The sequence below is a fragment of the Calliphora vicina genome, chromosome 3 (assembly GCF_958450345.1).
Source record: "Calliphora vicina chromosome 3, idCalVici1.1, whole genome shotgun sequence".
Classification (NCBI taxonomy): Eukaryota; Metazoa; Arthropoda; class Insecta; order Diptera; family Calliphoridae; genus Calliphora; species Calliphora vicina.
Window position 1 is genome coordinate 96,903,424 of NC_088782.1, and position 19,870 is coordinate 96,923,293.

Sequence of the window (19,870 nt, forward strand, 5' to 3'; positions counted from 1 at the left end):
TTACAAATATTTAAAAAAACTTTAAAAATACTATAAAATCTATGGTTTAAAGTTTAATTGATTTGTAAAACCTTGACTAAATAGGGGAGATGGCGACAAAAATAAACATAAGAGAGAACATGGGGTAATAATAGGTCTCTAATAATCATTAAAGGTCAATTATTACTAACATAAGAGAGAAAATAGGGGCGATTATTTGGGTTTTAAGAACCAAAGATTTCATATTTTCTTTATTTAGAAAATCTACACATAACCTCAGATTTATCTAAGCCAAATCTTAAATTATTCTGTATTAAATATTTAAAACATTTTGTTTTCAAAAGAAACCAATGTCACTACAGTTTCCAACAAATATTTTAATGTTTTCAAATTTAGCTAATTTTTTTATTAAAACTGAAATATCATCAAGCTAAAGAAAACACCATACACTTGAAGAATGCAAACTTAACTGGAAGACATAAAGCATGATGGACAGACTGCCATATTGGCGTCTGGACAAATGCACAAAATACACATTAATGTTTTGAAAAAATATAGTATAAAAAAAAACATAATACACATTGGGTGTCTGGCTTAATGAACCCCAAAGGGGGTTAATGTCTAAATAAAATATTATTATAATAAACATTATTAAGTTGTATGGACAAAATTCATTTTATAAAACAAATGATGTGAATAAACAAAATATGTACGATCCAACGATCATACATACCCATTTATCTGTAAGTTTGTGTGTGCATTAAATAAAATAAAATATTTTTATCTGTCTAATGAAGCAAACATTTTGTTTATTTGTATAGTTTATTAAGCTTTTGTTTTATAAATATTCAAAATTATTTTACATCATTTAAATTTAAAATTTTCAATTTATTTAAAAAGATATGAGAAAGCCTTTGGGAAGAGATGGGGTCTTAAACCATATATTGTACACTGCGGTCATAAGACCTATGGGGCTCTTGTTTGTTGGAGAGCGGTTGACATTAAAACTCACCTTTCTATTCTAAACAAGTTACAGAGAATAGCATGTCTTTACTGACTCTATGAATTTCAACCCTCAGGTCAGTCTAGAGACAATGCTAAATATAACCCCCCTGGATATATATGGATGTTCCAGAAGCTAAAAGGCCTAACTCCACTTTTCGAAAATTTCTCAGTTTTCTTATATTACTATCTAATTACTTGTGAACTCTTTGAAAATTGTTTTGTTCTTTTATTATTTAAATATTTTCCATTAAAAAATATGAAAATCGGTATAGGGTTAGAATCTTATTTGATTTTATGCCGAAACTATTCCAATTTACTATTCTTTACTTAAACGCATTTTAGTCCTTTTAGCTTCTGACACATCCATATATCAAGTGCATTTCTGTTAAGTCTGATCTACAACTCAAAGAGTCGAGAGGACTGAAGAATGACCGTATTGGTAACGGCTCCATCCTACAAAAGATAGACAGGCTAATCATGGGGCAAGAAACGGACTATATGATACCTACTCCGAACTGTGATAGAACATTTAGGGCCGCGAATTCTGTCCGTAGGGACGAAGTGATCTCATGCGACACTAATGGTTTTAAGACAGAAACGGGCACGGCTCGGGAATTTTCTACGATGAACTGGACCTTTTGATATCTTTTTGATTGTCCGATACCTGCATGGTCTTTTAGGCAGAGATTTATGTCATCGATACAGCAGAGAGAAGAATCCGGGAACTGAATCTTGAAAACTCGACTATTAACATCTACTTTTTTAAAAGAGAAGTAACACTCAGGCAATTAACACTATTGGTCAATTCACAAGGTCTCCTATCATGGCATATTGTTATAATGTCCGAATGCCTAAGAGTCGGTTATTAGGACATTATGAAAATATGACTGATAAGAGACCTTGTGAATTGACCATATATATTAATTGTGTTACTCTCTTTGGAAAGGCGATAGTGTAGAAGGAAAGTAGGTGAATAGCTATTATTTGACAACTCTGCTATTGCGTGTTATGTTTGTTATTAGTGCATGTTGCAGCGCCTCTGGTGGTGAGATTGAGCATTATTCAAGCCAACAACCTTTATTTATTTATATATTTGTCTTCGTTTCAATGTTATACCACCGAAGGATAGCCTTGCATCAGTCAAGGCTATTAACTTCAACGTTATTAGGTCGAAATGTCTTGTCAATTGTATCCATTCACTGGCACAACTAACACAACATCACATCGAGTAGATATGGGTTCCAGGGCATGAGGCCATCCGGGGAAATGAAGTATCTAGGGTCGTCCCTAGATGCAATTCTTGTGCAAAGGGATATTCATACTCCCTTGGTGGACGTATCGAATTTGCTAGATGAATGGACTTTCAGAGAGACGGAACTCAGGTGGTCAAATATCATCACTTGTAGAACATCCCGAATGTTCTGGTCCACTCGGACAAAGGATAGAACCAGGACTATTTTGTCTCTTGGTAGGAATTCGATTAGGCTTCTTATGGGTATCAGAAGGAACGTATGCGTTACCCACGTAATAGCTATTGTAGAAGTTGTTTAGATAAGGAGGAGAAGAAAGAATTAGTACAACACGTTCTATGTAACTGCCCGGCCTTACAAGAACGTAGATTACTACATCTTGGTAGAGCTCTTTTTCATGATCTGGACTGTCTTAGAGATGTGTCACTTATAAATGTGATATGATGGATTTGTGCGACCATAAATATCTGAAAGTTCCAAACAAATGTTATGTAAGAAAATATCAAACTTCCAAATGTTTTACGGAACGATCAACCTTCCCATATGGTAGCTACTTCAGTTAAACGCTCTTAATATTATCAAAATTAAGCCATGATCAGTTTCGTATATACATATGTTAATCATGCCACCGATTTTTGTGACGATATATCCACAATAAGGCCCACTTCAAAAAGTCACTTTAACGAATCTTGTGCAAATATTTGTATAAAACTCAACATAAATAAGTTCCTGATGATCTGGCCTAAGCAAACAGTGAAATGCGCATAGGAACTAGCTTATCCTTCAACAATAAATTTCAGTGAATTTATCAATAATTGGGAATTCAGCACACAAATTCTTAACAAAAAAATAAATAAGTTACGTTATACACATAAATCAGGACACTAAATAATATGATTATTGGTACATAATTAGCCATACCTTCCACTAAGGTCCACTTCCGAAAAATACTTTAACGAGCATAAATCTTTTACACGCATTGATATCTAAATTAAGTTATCCCAACAAATTGTATGAGAATGGGGTCCCATTGGTCCCAGATCTCAACTTCCACTTCTGCCAATTTTAATCATGAGTTAACAACAAATCATGGATTTAAACTGAGTTTAAACCATAGACTTCTCAATCAAACCAATAACTTGCTGAATGCAATTTTTTCCCGAAATCTTTATTCGAATTGAACAAATTTAATTGTAACAAAAAGAACATTTACAACATTTACACAATACCAACCAGTCTGCCCCCTTTTATATTAAAAAAAAAACAGATCACAACTTGGATCTTGACAATTTTAATCAAAAGTTAACAACAAATCATTTATTTAAACTGAGTTTAAACCATAGACTACTCAATCAAACCAAGAACTTGCTGAATGCATTTTTCTCCCAAAATCTTTATACGAATTGAACAAAGATAAATCATTAAACGAGCATAATAGAATAAATTGTAAAATGTCCCTAATTTAAGCATTTAAAAACTTATTTTTTTACAAATGTATGCTCTAGTTAAGGCAATATTAGAATACTGCAATATGCAGTATTATAATAAATATTTTCTATAGCTTTTGTAAACAACGTTTTTTGTAGCATTAAATAGAAATACTTAACATTAAAATGAGGCGCATTACAGAACATTAAATAAAATACTCATAGATACAAAAATATCCAGCCAGCCAGCCGTTTAGCATATTTTGCATTGTTTCGAATGTTTGAAGTTTGTGTAAATGAGTGGAGTGGAGTGGAGTGAATGAAAAATAGTGTGGCAGACAGAATGAAGGAAAAAAGCAAAGTGGAAACAGAAAATATGCGAAGAAGAACCCTTCATTATCATTTTATTTATAGAGCTTAAAGCAGTAAAAAGCAGGCAGCAGCAAAAGTAGCCAGCCGTGCCAGCAAACACAATGTAAGCGTAAAATATGCTATAAACAAAAATTATATACTTTAATGTAAAATAACCATAACTACTCGAATATATAAATTCAGGCAGACATAAAGTATGCATACAAAATATACACAGTGATATGACGCTGTCGATGTTGCTGATTGTGATGTTGATGGCGATGACGATCAGTCTAAACTTAATGTTCAGAAAATTATGTGGAAATAAAGGTTCTTTTTTTTAATTTTTCTTTTTCTAAAAAACGCACATTATTATTTTGTTCGTTTTTCTTTCTATGTTTTTTGTTTTAAAACTAAGTATGATGGTCAACTGTAATAACTTTGTTGTTGGGGGAACAGAAACTATTTTACATTTAGTAGCGTTTACAAGTAGTTCTTAGAACTATTAACTTGGTTAAGAAGAAACTCTTAGTATGTTACAAATAAATGAATATATACTTTTGAAATATAATGATGACTTGTGTAGGTATGTAATAACTTTAAATTCTTATACGTTTTGTAATTTGAGTAACATTGAATTTAATTAAAGTTTTCTATAAGGTCTCATTAATTTTGTGGAAATTTATAGTAAGTGTTTCCTCTATTCTCATTTGCAAACTTTTAATAGCTCATATGTTAATATGGGAAATGTTTGCAAATAGCAAACAGGGTTTGAGAATTTGCTAGGGAGATTTATGAGGTAGTTGCGTTCCAGTATGTTAAACAATAAATATTAAGATATTCTGTGAAGCATAGACGTAAGAATTTATCATCCACTTTCTCAGCGCATCACAGTTGTTTAACTTAGATGAGAACTTAGATAATATAAACGCAGCTTAAGTCACGCAAAACATTAAAAGTTTATCTCATAGCACTCTTCGTCTGTGACTGAAAAAACATATATTCCTTGTAATATGGTAAACCATAAACTGACTAGTTAACTACGACAGGATGACGTCTTTTGAAATAATGAGTATCATATAGAAACATGCGGCTATCGGGAACTATTTCTCTAAACTATCCAAAACACATTGCAATATCGTTGAAGATTCAATATCAGTTGTTGAAATATTTGAAAAGGTTTCTAGGAGGTTGACTATGCACTTTTGGAAAAACTAATGAACTTAGACATCTGTATAAGTGGTTGCTCTGAGGACCTAGTAATATCGGTAACTGAGTTGGAAGATGTAACGATATCGGAAATAAAGCCACCAACTGGAGCGGGGAAAGGGGTTTGAGTATCAATACGATCAAAACTATTTTTGTGTCATTTGCCAGACGTAGAGTTCCAAGACTCCTCGGGCCGCCTTTAAATGTCTTATATTTTGAGTTCTTGAATGAGGTAAAATATCTTTGGGAGACATGTTGCAAGAAAGCTATTAGAACAGTCAATGACTGTAGTAACTCTCGACGGTTTTAACATGCGGTGATAAAATAATATATTGTTACTGTAATTAGACCAATACTCACAAATGTACCTTTATAATGGTTGTATAAATTGGAATGTGACTTCAAGAACTTTGTGTGATCTGTTACCGGGAACATGAGGACCAACCCCACTCATGCTTTCGATGCTATTCTTTACATAGCTTCCTTATACATTTTGTCCATACAGCCACAGGCGAAATCGTTTAGACCCATGTGAATTCTCGGGATCTATGAGAAGAACTATATATGCTATCTATTTTGGGATTGTACAGACATTTCGAAGTCTAACCTGAATGGGCAGACTGGACACGATTAACGAATTCGATCATGAAGACAATGTTGGTTTGAATTGCTAATTCATAGGCTTTCATGTATCAAAAACAAATTGTTCTGAAGTTTAGAATCTAAATAGATCAATGGTGAGACTGGACACGATTAGATCTCTTAACGAATTCGCTCATGAAGACCATGTTGGGTTGAATGGCTAATTCATAGGCTTTCTTGGGAGCGGGACCTATTTTTGGCATCCCATGGGATACGTTAGGGTAAGAAATTCTTTTAAAATTGATCAGAATTCGAACGATAACGAAATAACTTATCTGGGCTCAGGCAGTCAAAACGATTCATTATTCTGTCCTGGGGAAACCGCAAACGTATCTCGGAAAGAGCGATCTGCGAATACTCACGCGACTATTCAACTGATATTGTGGTCTTAGATACCACCAATTTGCTTTAGAAAGTTTTTGGACAAAACAGTGGAGATTTTGCGAAATGCACGCTCAGGCATTTGCAGTGTTTGGGTCCAGCAGATCGAAGTAGATCGAAAAGTTCTTAATGACGACGGTGGATGTTTTTGGTCTCTTATTAAGGTGGAAATTAGCTTCTTTCGAATTTGGTCATGAATGTCATGTTGGGTTGAATGGCAAATTCATAGGCTTAGAATACGAACGATAACGGAATAGTTATCTGGGCTCCGGCAGGCCAAACAATTCATTACTCTCTCCTGGGGAAATCGCAAAGTCGCTCGGAAAGAGCGATCTGAGAATACTCGCGGAACTATTCAAAGGATATTGCGGGATGCACAATCAGATATGTGTAGTGTTTGGGTCATGCAGAGCGAAGTAGTTGAAAAGTCCTCAATTGCGATCGGAGAGATCGATCGTGGGACTATTCAACGGATATTGTGGTCTTAGATACCAACAATGTGGGAATTTTAAGGTCAAAACTCTGGAGATTTTGCGAAATGCACGATCAGATGTTTGGGTCATGCAGAGCGAAGTAACTCGAAAAGTCCTCAATGGCGACGTTGGATGTTTTTGGTGTCTCAATTAAGAGGAAATTGGCTTCTTTCGAAGTCTGGACCTATTGTGCATTATATCTCTGAATGAATAGGTTGTCATTATGTTCAATAGCTGTTCATGAGGGTCATGTTGGAAAGTGATTGGCTTATAGGAGACCGATGCGTTTTCATGGGATTAGAACCTGTTTTAGCATTCAGAGATACGCTATGGATTCCGAATTCGTACGACAATGAGGTAGCGTATCTGGACTTCAGAAGACCAACCGAGTTATTACTCTTTCCAGGAGAAAATCCCTAAAACTGCATTCGACCGGAAAGGCGAACTGGGAATATGGGACTAATATGGGACTATTCAGCGGGTCTTAGATACCACCAATTTGCTTTAAGAAATGTTGGGGCAAAAGCTTTGAAGTGACTTGAAGTTGGATGTTTTTGGTCTCTCATTAAAGAGGATAATTGTCTTCATATAAAGCATATTAGGTGAAATTCAGATCTGTTCTTTATCGATATTGACAATATTCAGACATTTAATAAAATAAATTAAAAAATCGGGAGTTATTTCCAGATCAGAAACATAATTTGGAATTTGATAGTTTCCTATTCTTATGTAAAGTGTATTTATGTTAAAGCCCGACACCAAATAATTATAACAAAAACTATAAAATTATAAAAATAAATGACACCATGAGGAATGTTACCTAAAAAACTGCAGCTATACCCACTTCCAGAACGGCGACCAGTTGTTTTATTACAACTCCAAGTATTTTGAAAATTTATTTTATCCTTTGCTGTGGACATAATAAGGCACGTTCAAATATTTCAATGCTCCACGGCTGATGAAAATTTTTATTGCAAATCGAGGCGATAATTCTATTAGGGAGAAGACACTGGTGAATGTTTGCAAAGATGCTGCCGCTGAAGATGTTGTTAAAAAAATAAAATCCAATAAAATTGTTAAGGTAGTTGAAGTTTTGTTTTAAACGCCAAAGATCCATGTAGCAACTGGTGGTTAACCAAAGACGAGAAAATGAACAAAAAGGAACAGCCACTGGTTGGCTGGATAATGATGATGATGATAATAACGCTGATCGGAAAGATGTTTCGTTGTTTGTTTCAAGTTAAATCGAGGGTTTAATATAAAAAGTGCGAAAACAAAACAAAAAAACACTTAAAAACTGAATTTTATTTCGTACTTTGAACTTGAATATGTTACTTTTTTTAAAATTTTATTTTAGCCGTGTTTTGTTTCGTGTGGTTTTTTAATGGTTTTGTAATCTTTTGTTTTATGTGAGGAATTCTCTTCTCTTCTTTATTTATTTTTTTGTTATATTTTTTGTTAAATATTTATTTATATATGTATTTTTTTCTTAAGTTTACAAACTTTATTTATTTTTTAATTTAACACTTTTTTTCTTATTTGTTGTTTTTCTGTAAAGGCGGCTTTTTTAAAAAGGATTTTTTTCATTTCGTTTTAATTTGTTTCTTTCTCTCTTATTTACAAAAATAAAAAAATGTGAATCATTTACTTTTGTTGTTGTTGTTGTTGGTTTTTTAGATTTAACTGAATTGTTACATTTTGTTGTTGGCTGTTAAGAGATCATTGCCTCTGTTGTTGGTGTCATTACATTTGTTGCTGTTGACAATTGTCATGTTTGTTTTGTTGCTGTTGGCTTTAGTTTGATGCTGCTGTATCTGTATCTTTTTTAGCGGTGGCTGCATTTAGTTTGTGTGTTTACCATGGCTACTTGCTGGTTGTTTTCTTTATTTTTTTTTTGTTATTTCTTACGTTTTTTTCCACGTTTTAACAAGCAATTTGAAAATCATTAAATTCTTGTTACTCTTTAAAGGAAATTTAATTTATTTGTATGTTTTTTTTTCTTATTTCTTGATCGTTATTACTTTTGTTGTTGTTGATGTTTTTGTTCATCTTGATTTTCTTAACACCATATTGGGTAATTGTAGATACATATTTACCGGTTTCTTTTGTTTTATTTAATTTACTTTTTTTCCACTCTTTTTTTTTACTTATTTATTCGTTTTAATTTTATGATTGTTATTATTTACAAATTTCTTAGAATTGTTACTATACATTAAGTTTCTTTTTTTACTTTATTGATCAAAAGATAAATCGTTATTATTCTTAATCAAAAATTATAAATATGTATATTGTGGATAGGTAGATAGATGTACTAGATGTATTTCGTACTATAAGAAAATCAATAAAAATCATATAAAATGACATGCAAAAAAATGGAAATATTTATTTATTCTAAACCATTTGTTAACATTTTTAATTTAATTTTCAATAATTCATAAAATTTAATTGAGTTACCGGTTTTGTATTATCATTTTACGCTTTAAGTTCGGATTATCTGATGGAACGTAACCATAACCGTAAACGTTTACTTAACTAATGACTTTAATGTGATTATAAAACATTTTAAACGTAGAGAATTAAATATAGAGACGAGACCATAGAATGAAATATACATAGAAGCATAACTGAGAGACAAAAACCTAAGTTTGTTGTCAAAAACCTCAGTCTTACAACAACAAAACACATGTAAATCAATATAAATGGGGAGACAGTAATTATTTTAAATATATTTTACTCAATGTGCGTCTGTCCGTATATTAATTGGAAAAGGGTTTCCGAAACCTCCAGATAATCTATGGACCCACATATGGTATCAATATATCAGATATAGTCATTAAAACTTTTGTATTGAAAATCAACAAAATCAGATTATTAATTACAAATATATAAGCAAATACCCAAGACTACCTCGATTACTCAAAAAAAAAGGCTTAGCAAAGGAATACTTTTTAAATTGGTTGAGTTGAAAAAATAATCCAAATCGATCAAAAATGTCCGAGATTCAAGCTAAAACTGGTTTTAAAATATACGATTTTTCGGTACTTGTAAAAATTTTCAAAACACAAGTCATTTGCTTGCATAGAGAAAACAAATTCGTTGCGACAAACAGATTTGTTATCAATCAAATAAGTCGATTACACAGCGCAACAAAATCTAGAACATTTTAGAGACTTTTTAAACCACTACATAATTTTGAAGTATTGTAGTTCCAGTAGTATAAATACGGACCAAATTTTAAATTCTATGGAGAATTTCTTTTTTAAAATTTTTATTTTCTAAAATTTAGAATTTTTCTTAGATGTTTCTCCACATAATTTATAATAACGCAAAAAGGGTTCGACCGACATTATTTAATAAACTTAGAATAGTTTGTATTTACATAGCCTTAATCCGTTTATATATTGCTTTTTAATCGGCTTAGTAGTTTCGGAGTTATAAAACAAATTGAAGCAAAAAATATATTTTTTACCTGAAAATAGCAAATTTTTTTGTTTTAAAAAAATCGTGAAAAATCGAAAACGGCAGAAATTTTTCAAGTTTATTACTTTATCGCAAACCCACATATAGTAGCAAAAATATGAGATATCGAAGATAAAAATCGATTAATTATTTTCGAATTTATTCACAATTAAGTGAATTCGCTCATTTTCACTAAATTTTAGTTTTTTGTTTGATATACATAAAATTGAGTAGTTAATGTTCTTCTTTTGATTGATTCAATTTTTAAAACATATTCCCCAAGCTATGTACAAATTTTCACATATACATATATTGCGTTTAAATCGGCTCAGTAGTTTTGGAGTTATAATAACAAATTGAAGCAAAAATTATATTTATGAAAAATATATGAGCGAATTCACTTAATTGTAAATAAATTTGAAAATAATTCACCGATTTTTATGATCGATATCTCATTTTGTTCCTATTACATGGCTTTGCGGTAAAGCAATAAATCTAAACAATTTCTGCCGTTTTCGATTTTTCATGATTTTTTTAAAACAAAAAATCTTGATATTTTCATATAAAAAATTAATTTTTGGCTTCAATTTGTTATTATAACTCCGAAACTACTGAGCGGATTAAAACGCAATATACATTTATGTGAAAATTTGTACGTAGCATGGGGAAAATGTTTTCAATATTCAATCAATCGAAAGAAGAACATTAACTACTGAATTTTATGTACATATATCAAACAAAAAAGTTCAATTTTGTGAAAATGAGCGAATTCATTTAATTGTCAATAAATTCGAAAATAATCCTATGATTTTTATCTTCGATATCTCATTTTGTTGCTATTATATTCGGCTTTGCGACAAAGTAATAAACCTAAACAAGTTCTGCCGTTTTCGATTTTTCGAAATCTATTTTTACATAAAAAATATATTTTTTGCTTCGATTTGTTATTATAACTCCGAAACTACTGAGCCGATTAAAACGCAATATATAAACAGATTAAAGGTTATGTTAATTTGAACTCTTCTAAGTTTACTTCAATAATCTCGGACTAACCCTTTTTGAGTTATCATAAATTATGTGCAGAAACATCTAAAAAAATTCACAATTTTAGAAAAAACATTTTTTTAAAACAATCTAGCCATAGAATTCAAAAATTTTACTATTTTTGTACTTAGATAACCATGATGCATCAAATCTATAATGTGGTTAGTGAAGTCTTTTTTTGCTGTTGACCTGTGTTATAGATACATATTGTTTTTTTCGTTCCAGATATAGAAAGTCAGTTGATAAAGAAGAATTAATATTAAAAGAACTGAATTTTTTTCTCCCCACCTAAAAATTGGTGCATGAAGTCTTTTTAATCTAATGATGGGTAATTTTGAAAACAATAATATAATATTTCAATCGAAAATTCACTACATATAAATTGTATGACTGCTACTGCATTTCTCAAACAATTGGTCAAACGCCAGTCCGATAAAATTAGCAGTTTATTCGTCGAACTTTTCAGTGCTTTTTACAAACTGAAAAAAAACAAGTAAGAGAACTATATTCGACCGTGCCGAATCTTATGTACGCTTCACCAAATTATACTTCAAAATAAAAATTTTAAATATTTTTAGTAAACAAAATTATTTTTTTTTGCACTTTTTTCATTTTTTGGAAAAAAAAAATTTTCGAATTGTTTTTTTGGTTTTTTTAATATTTAGCGAAAAAAAACTTTTTGTGAAAAAAAAATCGGGTTAAAAACTATTTTTTCCGATTTTGACCCATTGTAGGTCCAACTTACTATGTTTTTATATACGTCATTGCAGAGGTCTTTGAAATATCTATCATTAGATATCCATATTGTCTATATTAATGACTTAGTAATCCAGATATAGGTAAAAAATCGAGGTTGTCCTGGTTTTTTCCTCATATCTCAGCCATTTGTGGACCGACTTTGCTGATTTTAAATAGGAAACTTCTCGAAAGCATGTCTGACAGAATTATTGAAGATTAGGATCTCGAAGATATCTGGGGTCGTCAGAAAATTGATTTCAACAGACAGACGGACATGCCTTAATCGACTCCGCTATCTATAAGGCTCCAGAATATATATACTTTATAGGGTCGGAAATGAAAAATGTAGAAATTACAAACGGAATGACAAACTTATATATACACTTCTCACGAAGGTGTAGGGTATAAAAACACAAACTGCGAAGCGTTCTGCTTGTCTGCAGATACACTTAGAGTCTCTGGCGGGAATCGAACCCGCAACCCTCAGATTGATAGTCCAGCACACCATCGTCCAGTTCTGTTCTGTTCTGCACAAACAGAACATGTCACATTAGTAATTTTATTGTATTGAGCAATACTGAGGCATGTAATAGAATTATGTGAATGAGAGTTGGTGATAAAGTCAGAAGTGACTTAAAATTTCCAATCGGATATCATTGGAAATACAATAGCGATTTTCTTTTGAATGAAAACTGTAAATATTTATTTGTGAAATCCAATTGAAAATCATTTTATATGGGTATATTCTCCCCTAAGAAAGCTTGCTGGCTGATTACAGCATCGTCACCTCAAATAGATAATTGTAACAAACCTCCATCATCACCATTGTACTCTCGCGCTGACATCTAATGATAAACAAATTTCAATTGAATGTCAACAAAGCGTCCATTGTTAATTATTTGAAATTAAAATAAAAATTGATTTACCATAGCAGGCAGCAAGCAGTATATTTATTTTCATTATTATTATTATTATTATTGCTTTTGAATTTTCTTCTATTTATTTGGTTTAATTGAAAAATATGTCTGCATGTCTGAAAACACTCATGAAATTCAATTAAAAGTTTCAAAGCAACCTCTTCACCATTTCAGACAATTACTCTCGCCCTCTATTTACTTGTTTACCGGCTTATCAGTTGTCATAACTTTTTTTCTATTTCTCTTTTTTTTAATATTTTTTTTTTATTATTATTATTGTTTATTATTTATAAATATTCTTTTTTATAGTTATTTTTCTGTGTAAATGGAGACACAACTTCAAATACAAACACTTCGATTCTTTAGTTGGTGTTTTTTTCGATTTTTTTTCTTCTATTTGACAGATAAGAATCTTAAAAGACATGTTCATTAATTCATTGCGAGTATAAATTGTATAAATACGTACTAGTGTAGCTCAACAGTAGTAGAAAGTCTTACTCTGCGATCACTGATCACTTGGTGTTTGTATAATATTTAATAATTATATTTTATTATTTTCTTTATTAACTATTAAAACTTTCATAAAGTATTAAAATTATGAATTTTTACACAATTATTTTGTCTACTTTATGTGTTTTAAATAGTTTTTTGTTTGGTTGCTGCTGCTGTCTTGTTTAATGAGGGAAATTTAATTCAAACAATTTTTTCTAAGCACGTTCCGGGTTTTATCATTAAAAAAGCGTGATTTTAAAGATTTTGCACTTAGATTAAGGGGTATCTGTGCTGTGGGTTTTTTGAAAATCTAAAAGAATGAATGAAATTTTTGTTTTATAGTTTCATTCATTTATTTCTTTACATGAAAAAGAGTTGTGTTGGAATTTTAAAATTTGAAATAATGTAAAAAAGGGGTTTTGACTTGGGTAATACCAAAGCCTTCATAAACCCTTAAAATACCTTTGATTTTCCTAAGGACGAGGTAAGGCATGATCATGACAACTACTTGAAATCCAAACGGTTTTCAGTGACAATTTTTAACTATCCCCCAATTCAAACTGCATTATAATTCAATAATTCCAAAAAATTAACTCAATTAATTATAATTTATAAATGCCTCAGAAAAATCATTATTGAAAATTACAACTTTTAATTTGCAAAAAATTACAGTAAAATTCAAATATGCGCACTTAGCATTTGTTTTAATGCATAAAATTACAATAAAACGAATCTTGAATTTGATCAAATAAAAAACAAATTATGGAAATTTAATTGAAATTTTATGCAATAAATTAATGCTAAAATTAGATAAAAACTCGAGTTCAATGCAAATAATTTGCATTTTCAGCAAACACAAACTTGTTTCTATAAAATTCTAAAGATATGTATCTCTCATAGATTTTAGTAAATAAATATAAATCATTACAAAAAATGAAGAGTTAATTTATTATAATTTGTTTTGTATGCAACCAACAGCTTGAGAATTAAGTATGTGCTTTTGTTCAAATGTATTAGAGGATAGATAGTTTGTTGTAGATAAGAAAATGTAGCTGTGAAATACTTCAAGCTAAATAAATTAAATAGATACAATTGTTGGCGGGAACATAAGCTGGATGGAAAAACTTGATGAGTCTTCTCAAAAGATGTGCCGATACTTATTCACTTTACTAGAAAAAAAATTTGAAAAAAAATATTTTTTTAATGAAACCAATTTTTGTAAAAGCTAATAAATATGCGCATTTGTCAAAAATTGTGTAATATCTCCAGATTTAGAGTCATATTATATGTTAAATTAAAACTTTATACCTTCTCTAGGTTAATTACTTCGTTAGAAAGTCCTTTGAATTGATATATATGCCCATTGTCTTTGTGCAGAACTTAATATCCGAGATATACGCCAATAAATTTATTATTAGACAATATTAGAGCTGAAATTTGAGTACGATATGAACAATTTCATTAAAAACTGGAAACCTGGTTTCAACAGAGACAATTTAGAAAGTATTGCTGAGAGATTTGAGGTGTTTTACTTCTATTTGATATATTGGAGCTTTCAAAAGCTTTGTGTATAAGTTTTGGGTAAAAAATCCAGATAGGCGTGGATTTTGCCTATATCTTAGTTATTTATGAGGGGATTTTGCTGAAAAAAAATTAATCAGCCTAACTACAAAAGAAATTTTAAAGTTGATTTTTGTTAAAGTCGACATTATTTTAAAATAGAACTATTGGTTTTTTCGTACCATAAGAAATATTTTTAAAAAGCTTTCAACTTTTTAATTTTCACCAGATACACAGAGAGAGTTCCATAAAAAATTTTAAATTTTAACTTATTTGAATTTTCCATTTTCAATACCAAAAATTGAAACTCTGTTCTATAAATTAAATTCTATCATAAATAAAATAGTGTGTCAAAAATTAATAAAAAATACATTTTTTAATTTGTGCAAATTCAACGTGTTTCGGAAATAATAGTGTCCTGCTAAGTACTTAAAAAATTCGCCAAATATTGTGTAGAAGTGTAATAAAGAGGTTCGGTATATATTTAGTCGGAAAATCAAAGTTAAAATTTCTAGTATTTTGAAGTGTTTAATTCTCTCACAAAGGTGTTGAATTCACACCGTACCCGTATATGTGAGAGAGTAATTTTAAAAAATAGAGACTCGGACTACTTGGTATTCTTTGGTACGAAATTGAAAACATTTGTCCCAATTATTTATGAATCTATGTATTAACAAATTTCACAAAATATTTTGCGGTATTTGTCATTTAAGCGATCGATTGCGGTCTGAGACACACAAAGTTGCAGGGAATTTGAAATAACATGAACAATTTTAAATGATTTTTGTGATTTATATCTTGCAAGAAAGCTAATATAGTATAAATAAATATTCTATTATAAATAAATACAATAATTAAATATATTGCGAAATATATTTCCATTAATAGCTAACACCTTACTCTAATAAAAGGTAAAACAGATCTTTAATTGATATTTTCGATAGCATGAGACTAGGCGAGAAGTACATAAAATGTTCACTCATATTTTTGTTTCCAAATATGGAACAAATTTATTCAGAATTAATTAATTAATTAATTCGTAGTTCCTTTGTTTTAAAAGATATAAACTCATGATTTGCACAAGATATAGCTTGGGTCCCAAATAAATGAGATTTTATAATATTTATGAATCTTTTAAAGGTTGCAAACCATGGAGTAAATTTCTGGAAGTATACCATAACAAAATCTCATCCTGCAGATTTCAATTTAAATGATAGAATAATGGAAAAATCATAAATATAATTATTTTTCATATACGCCTCATTTTAAGGGCATGGTTCTTCAAGAAATCATCTTCATAACATTATTATCCGAACATATTTAGATATTGTATTAACCCAAAAATATTGAACTGCTGGTATGTATTTAGAATGAAGTGGTTGAGATGTTTTGCCTCACTCGCTTCCAACTAATATTTGTTTCGATCAAATCAGAACGCTCTCTCTGAGATAAGCTTCACTTTGGAACATAGTATCCGATATTTGCTTGATTCGTTATTGGCCAAAAGATGAGCAGATCTTTTGGCTCGGAATCCATATGTTTGCCAGAAAGATGGGAAAAGTATTAATTAACATTGGCCAATACTTTGAATAAATTTATATTGTGCAAATGTTTCAAAATAAAAGCTAAAAATTTAAAAAAAACCGCATTTTTAAGTCATATATCATATTAACATTAGAAATTTACGAAACTGGCAAACAATATCGACAATTTTTAAAATACCGAATAATTCTCGATCATTTTTCGAAATGTAATTATGGAGAGAGCTTCAAATTAATTAATTCATTATTATTATTATTATTAATATTTATTTAACGCAAATTTAATTTACAAAAAATATAGAGGCCTTTGCCTTTAAATTAACCCTCCGTTAGTCGCAATCATTTTCAATCGAGACTAGTCGCAATGTATTAAATTGATATCAATAAAAAAGGCGCGTTTGAAATAAACTCTTCACTTTTTATTTCGAAAACATAAAAACAATATTAAATGCAATGTATTTAAAAGAGTAATACAAACAAAATTGCAATAAAAATATTATTTCATAAAAAAATAGCATATAATTTAGGGTGTTTAAAACAATTTACAATAAAAAAATGTTTGCCTGTATCAACCAGATCAGTTGCGACTAACGGATGTTTAATTCAATTTAAGTTTAATTCTCTAAAATCTTAATTAACCTAATTCTTTAGCTTCATTCAACGGCTTTTATTTAAATAGAATTCATTCATCGTTCAATACGGAATTCAAAACGAAATTCGTTCAATCTTTTTGTTAATTCAAATCTAATACAGATTGAATTAATTCTTATTTCTGTATTCAGTTCTGTTTTTTCTTATAATCACTTACAAAATGAATTGAAAAAAATTTAAGCCTTTTGGTAATAGATTTGAATGATTCAATAAGGAATTAATTCTTTAATGAATGAATTCTCAAAGGAATGAATTCAATACATTTAAAGTACAGAAGAATTAAGCCTATGAATTATTTCACAATGAATTTATTAACGCAATGTTTAAGAGAAACAATTTTTTTGGGTTTCGAAAATAGAATTTAGAATTAATTCTATCGAACCTTTGACTGTAGAGAATTTTTAAAATAAAAAATATTTTTAATAGTAAACAAATCTAAATCGATCTCTTGCACTTTCGAGAATGAAGGTTTTTGATGCAATAACTTGCAACAGGTAAACTTTTTGCGAATAGTTTGCTAAGGGGATGCTAAAAATTTACAAAAAATAGGTTATCTCTAGCCTATAAAAAATATTTTAGGCGATAACAAAGGCTTTAGTTTTTCAGGGGTTTTAATAGATAAAAACAGTTCAGTTTAGTGTAATTTTCATCATCCTTGTTCTATTAAAAATTAAATTAATAAAAATATAGTCAAAATTATACATACAATTATATCTTTGGACTTTTGACAAAACCACTTAAATGTAATTTTAAAAATGTTTAGGAGAGCGCAAAAACTGTTGAATTGGTCGTTAATTATTTTATTATTTGATCTGGAAGAACTTTATTATTTGTCTCAAAGAAATATACAAAGCCTTCGAAATTTATTAAGGACAAATAATAAAATAATTATCGATCAATTGAATAGTTTTTGCTCTCTCCTGAAAAGGTTTAAAATTACACTTAAATTGTTTTGTCAAAAGTCCAATTAATTATTTTATAAAACTTTCTTTATTATGATATTTTATTATGACGACAAAGATATATTAATTTGAACTATGAAATAGATCCATAATACTACATTTAATGCTTATTTTTATAGAATTTGTCTGTTGTATAGAAAATTTAGTTATATTCCAAGTTTTAATAGCTAGATCCCACAGTAAGTCTAAAAATACTTATACAAGTGTTTTCTAAACATGATTTTTAAATTCACAGGCTACAAATCCATATAATATTGTCCACCTTAATTTGAATTTCGAAACATAAAGCGAATTTACAAACATTAAGGCCGTTGCTTTAATTCCCCAAATTTTAAGCACAACTTAGTTTTTTTAATAAACTATTTTTTTAGAATAAACTAACAAGTTAAAAAATCAACAATCTAAAGCCCCAGGTATTATTCTGAGACGTTGTAAAATATTTTTAAAATTATGCCAAAAGTAAAGTGGTGAAATTTATGCACAGCTTACGTTAACGTTTATACGAATATCAGCTAATCCATTTAGAAAAATTTTGTGTGTTTAAATTTGGTTTTGATTTATTAGAAATAATGATTTTTGACACTAAATTACTGATTGTTTTCTTAAATGAAATGTATCTAACAGATACTTTTTTATGGATTTTTACTAAACCATTAAATTCGTGTTTAAATTCACAATTCAATTTATTTTTAATGTTGTCTCAAATTTCAAAAGCATTAGACACAAATTTTGTATTTTAAATGTATCTTAAAGATACATAACTGTTACTAATCCATCAGATAATTTATTTTAAACTGTAGTTTGTTAATCCACAAGATATTTGTTTGTCAAATATTACTATATTTATGTTTTTAAATTTAATCTGTTTTATTTGCACTCAATATTTATTTTTATTTTTATATTTTGAAAATTTCAGTTTGGCCTTAACTCTTTCAGGTTTAATAAAAATTTTAAATTTTTGTTATTTGCTTAAATTAATTAATAAACAAATTTGTTTATTTATAAAGATTTTTTAACACACTTTATTTAAACTTTTACACACTTGATTAAAACTATTTTTTTTCCTCAAAATTTATAAAAAAACTAAATTTCTTTATTTAAATCACTTATTAGCACTTCTACATAAGTTTATTTGCACTAAATGTTAACAAATGGTTACAAATTTATTCCAAAAAGTATCTCTCGGATACTTGAACAAGATCATTCAATTTATAATTATGTATGTATTTTTAAAATACTCATATTAATAATTCTTTAATTTTTTGTTTTATTTAAAAATTTATGCCACTACATACTTCACACTTGGAGTATCTTTTAGATACTTTAGGTAAAAAAAAATCTACGAGTTTTTAACACGTTATTGTTAAAAATTTTGCACGTTTAACACGCATTTCACCGTTAACACGTTGTTCAAGCTTAAACTATTTGATTCGTACTGACAAGATACGTTCAAAATTTGTGTTCAACTTCAAAACAAACTAAATACAAGAATACAACAAAAAAAAAATCCAACAAGTGTTTCTTCGGCTTTTCATGTTTTGAGATATTCCAACTAAAGAGTATAAAAAAATTAAAGAGCATAACAAAACTCTCTTAAAAATGTTCCACAATTAAAGAGCATTTTAAAATGAAATCCACAACGTGTATCTGTTAAATGAAATTTTGTATCTGTAGCTATGGCTGTGTTTTAAAGTATCTGTGTGTGTTTTTTTAAAAGAAAAAAAAAATAAATAAAAACAAACTATTAAGGTTTCTTTAACAATTATAGAAGATTTGCTTATCAATCTAT

General features: G+C 29.3%; 1 protein-coding gene across 3 annotated transcripts in view; it reads right to left on the reverse strand.

Annotated features, from left to right (window-relative positions):
* Positions 1–19,870, reverse strand: part of rols (rolling pebbles) — a 182,929-nt gene that overhangs the window by 123,842 nt on the left and 39,217 nt on the right. The window contains exons 1-2 of one of the 3 annotated variants that reach the window (XM_065504847.1): positions 19,377–19,509; positions 7,538–9,044 (exon numbers count right to left, since the gene is read on the reverse strand). The exons of the other annotated variants lie outside the window; for them this stretch is intronic. Of the exons in view, the coding sequence (XP_065360919.1) occupies positions 7,538–7,637 (100 nt within the window). The 5' untranslated portion in view covers positions 7,638–9,044; positions 19,377–19,509. Of the gene's footprint in view, positions 1–7,537; positions 9,045–19,376; positions 19,510–19,870 lie in introns of those variants that run through there. 3 annotated transcript variants of the gene reach the window in all.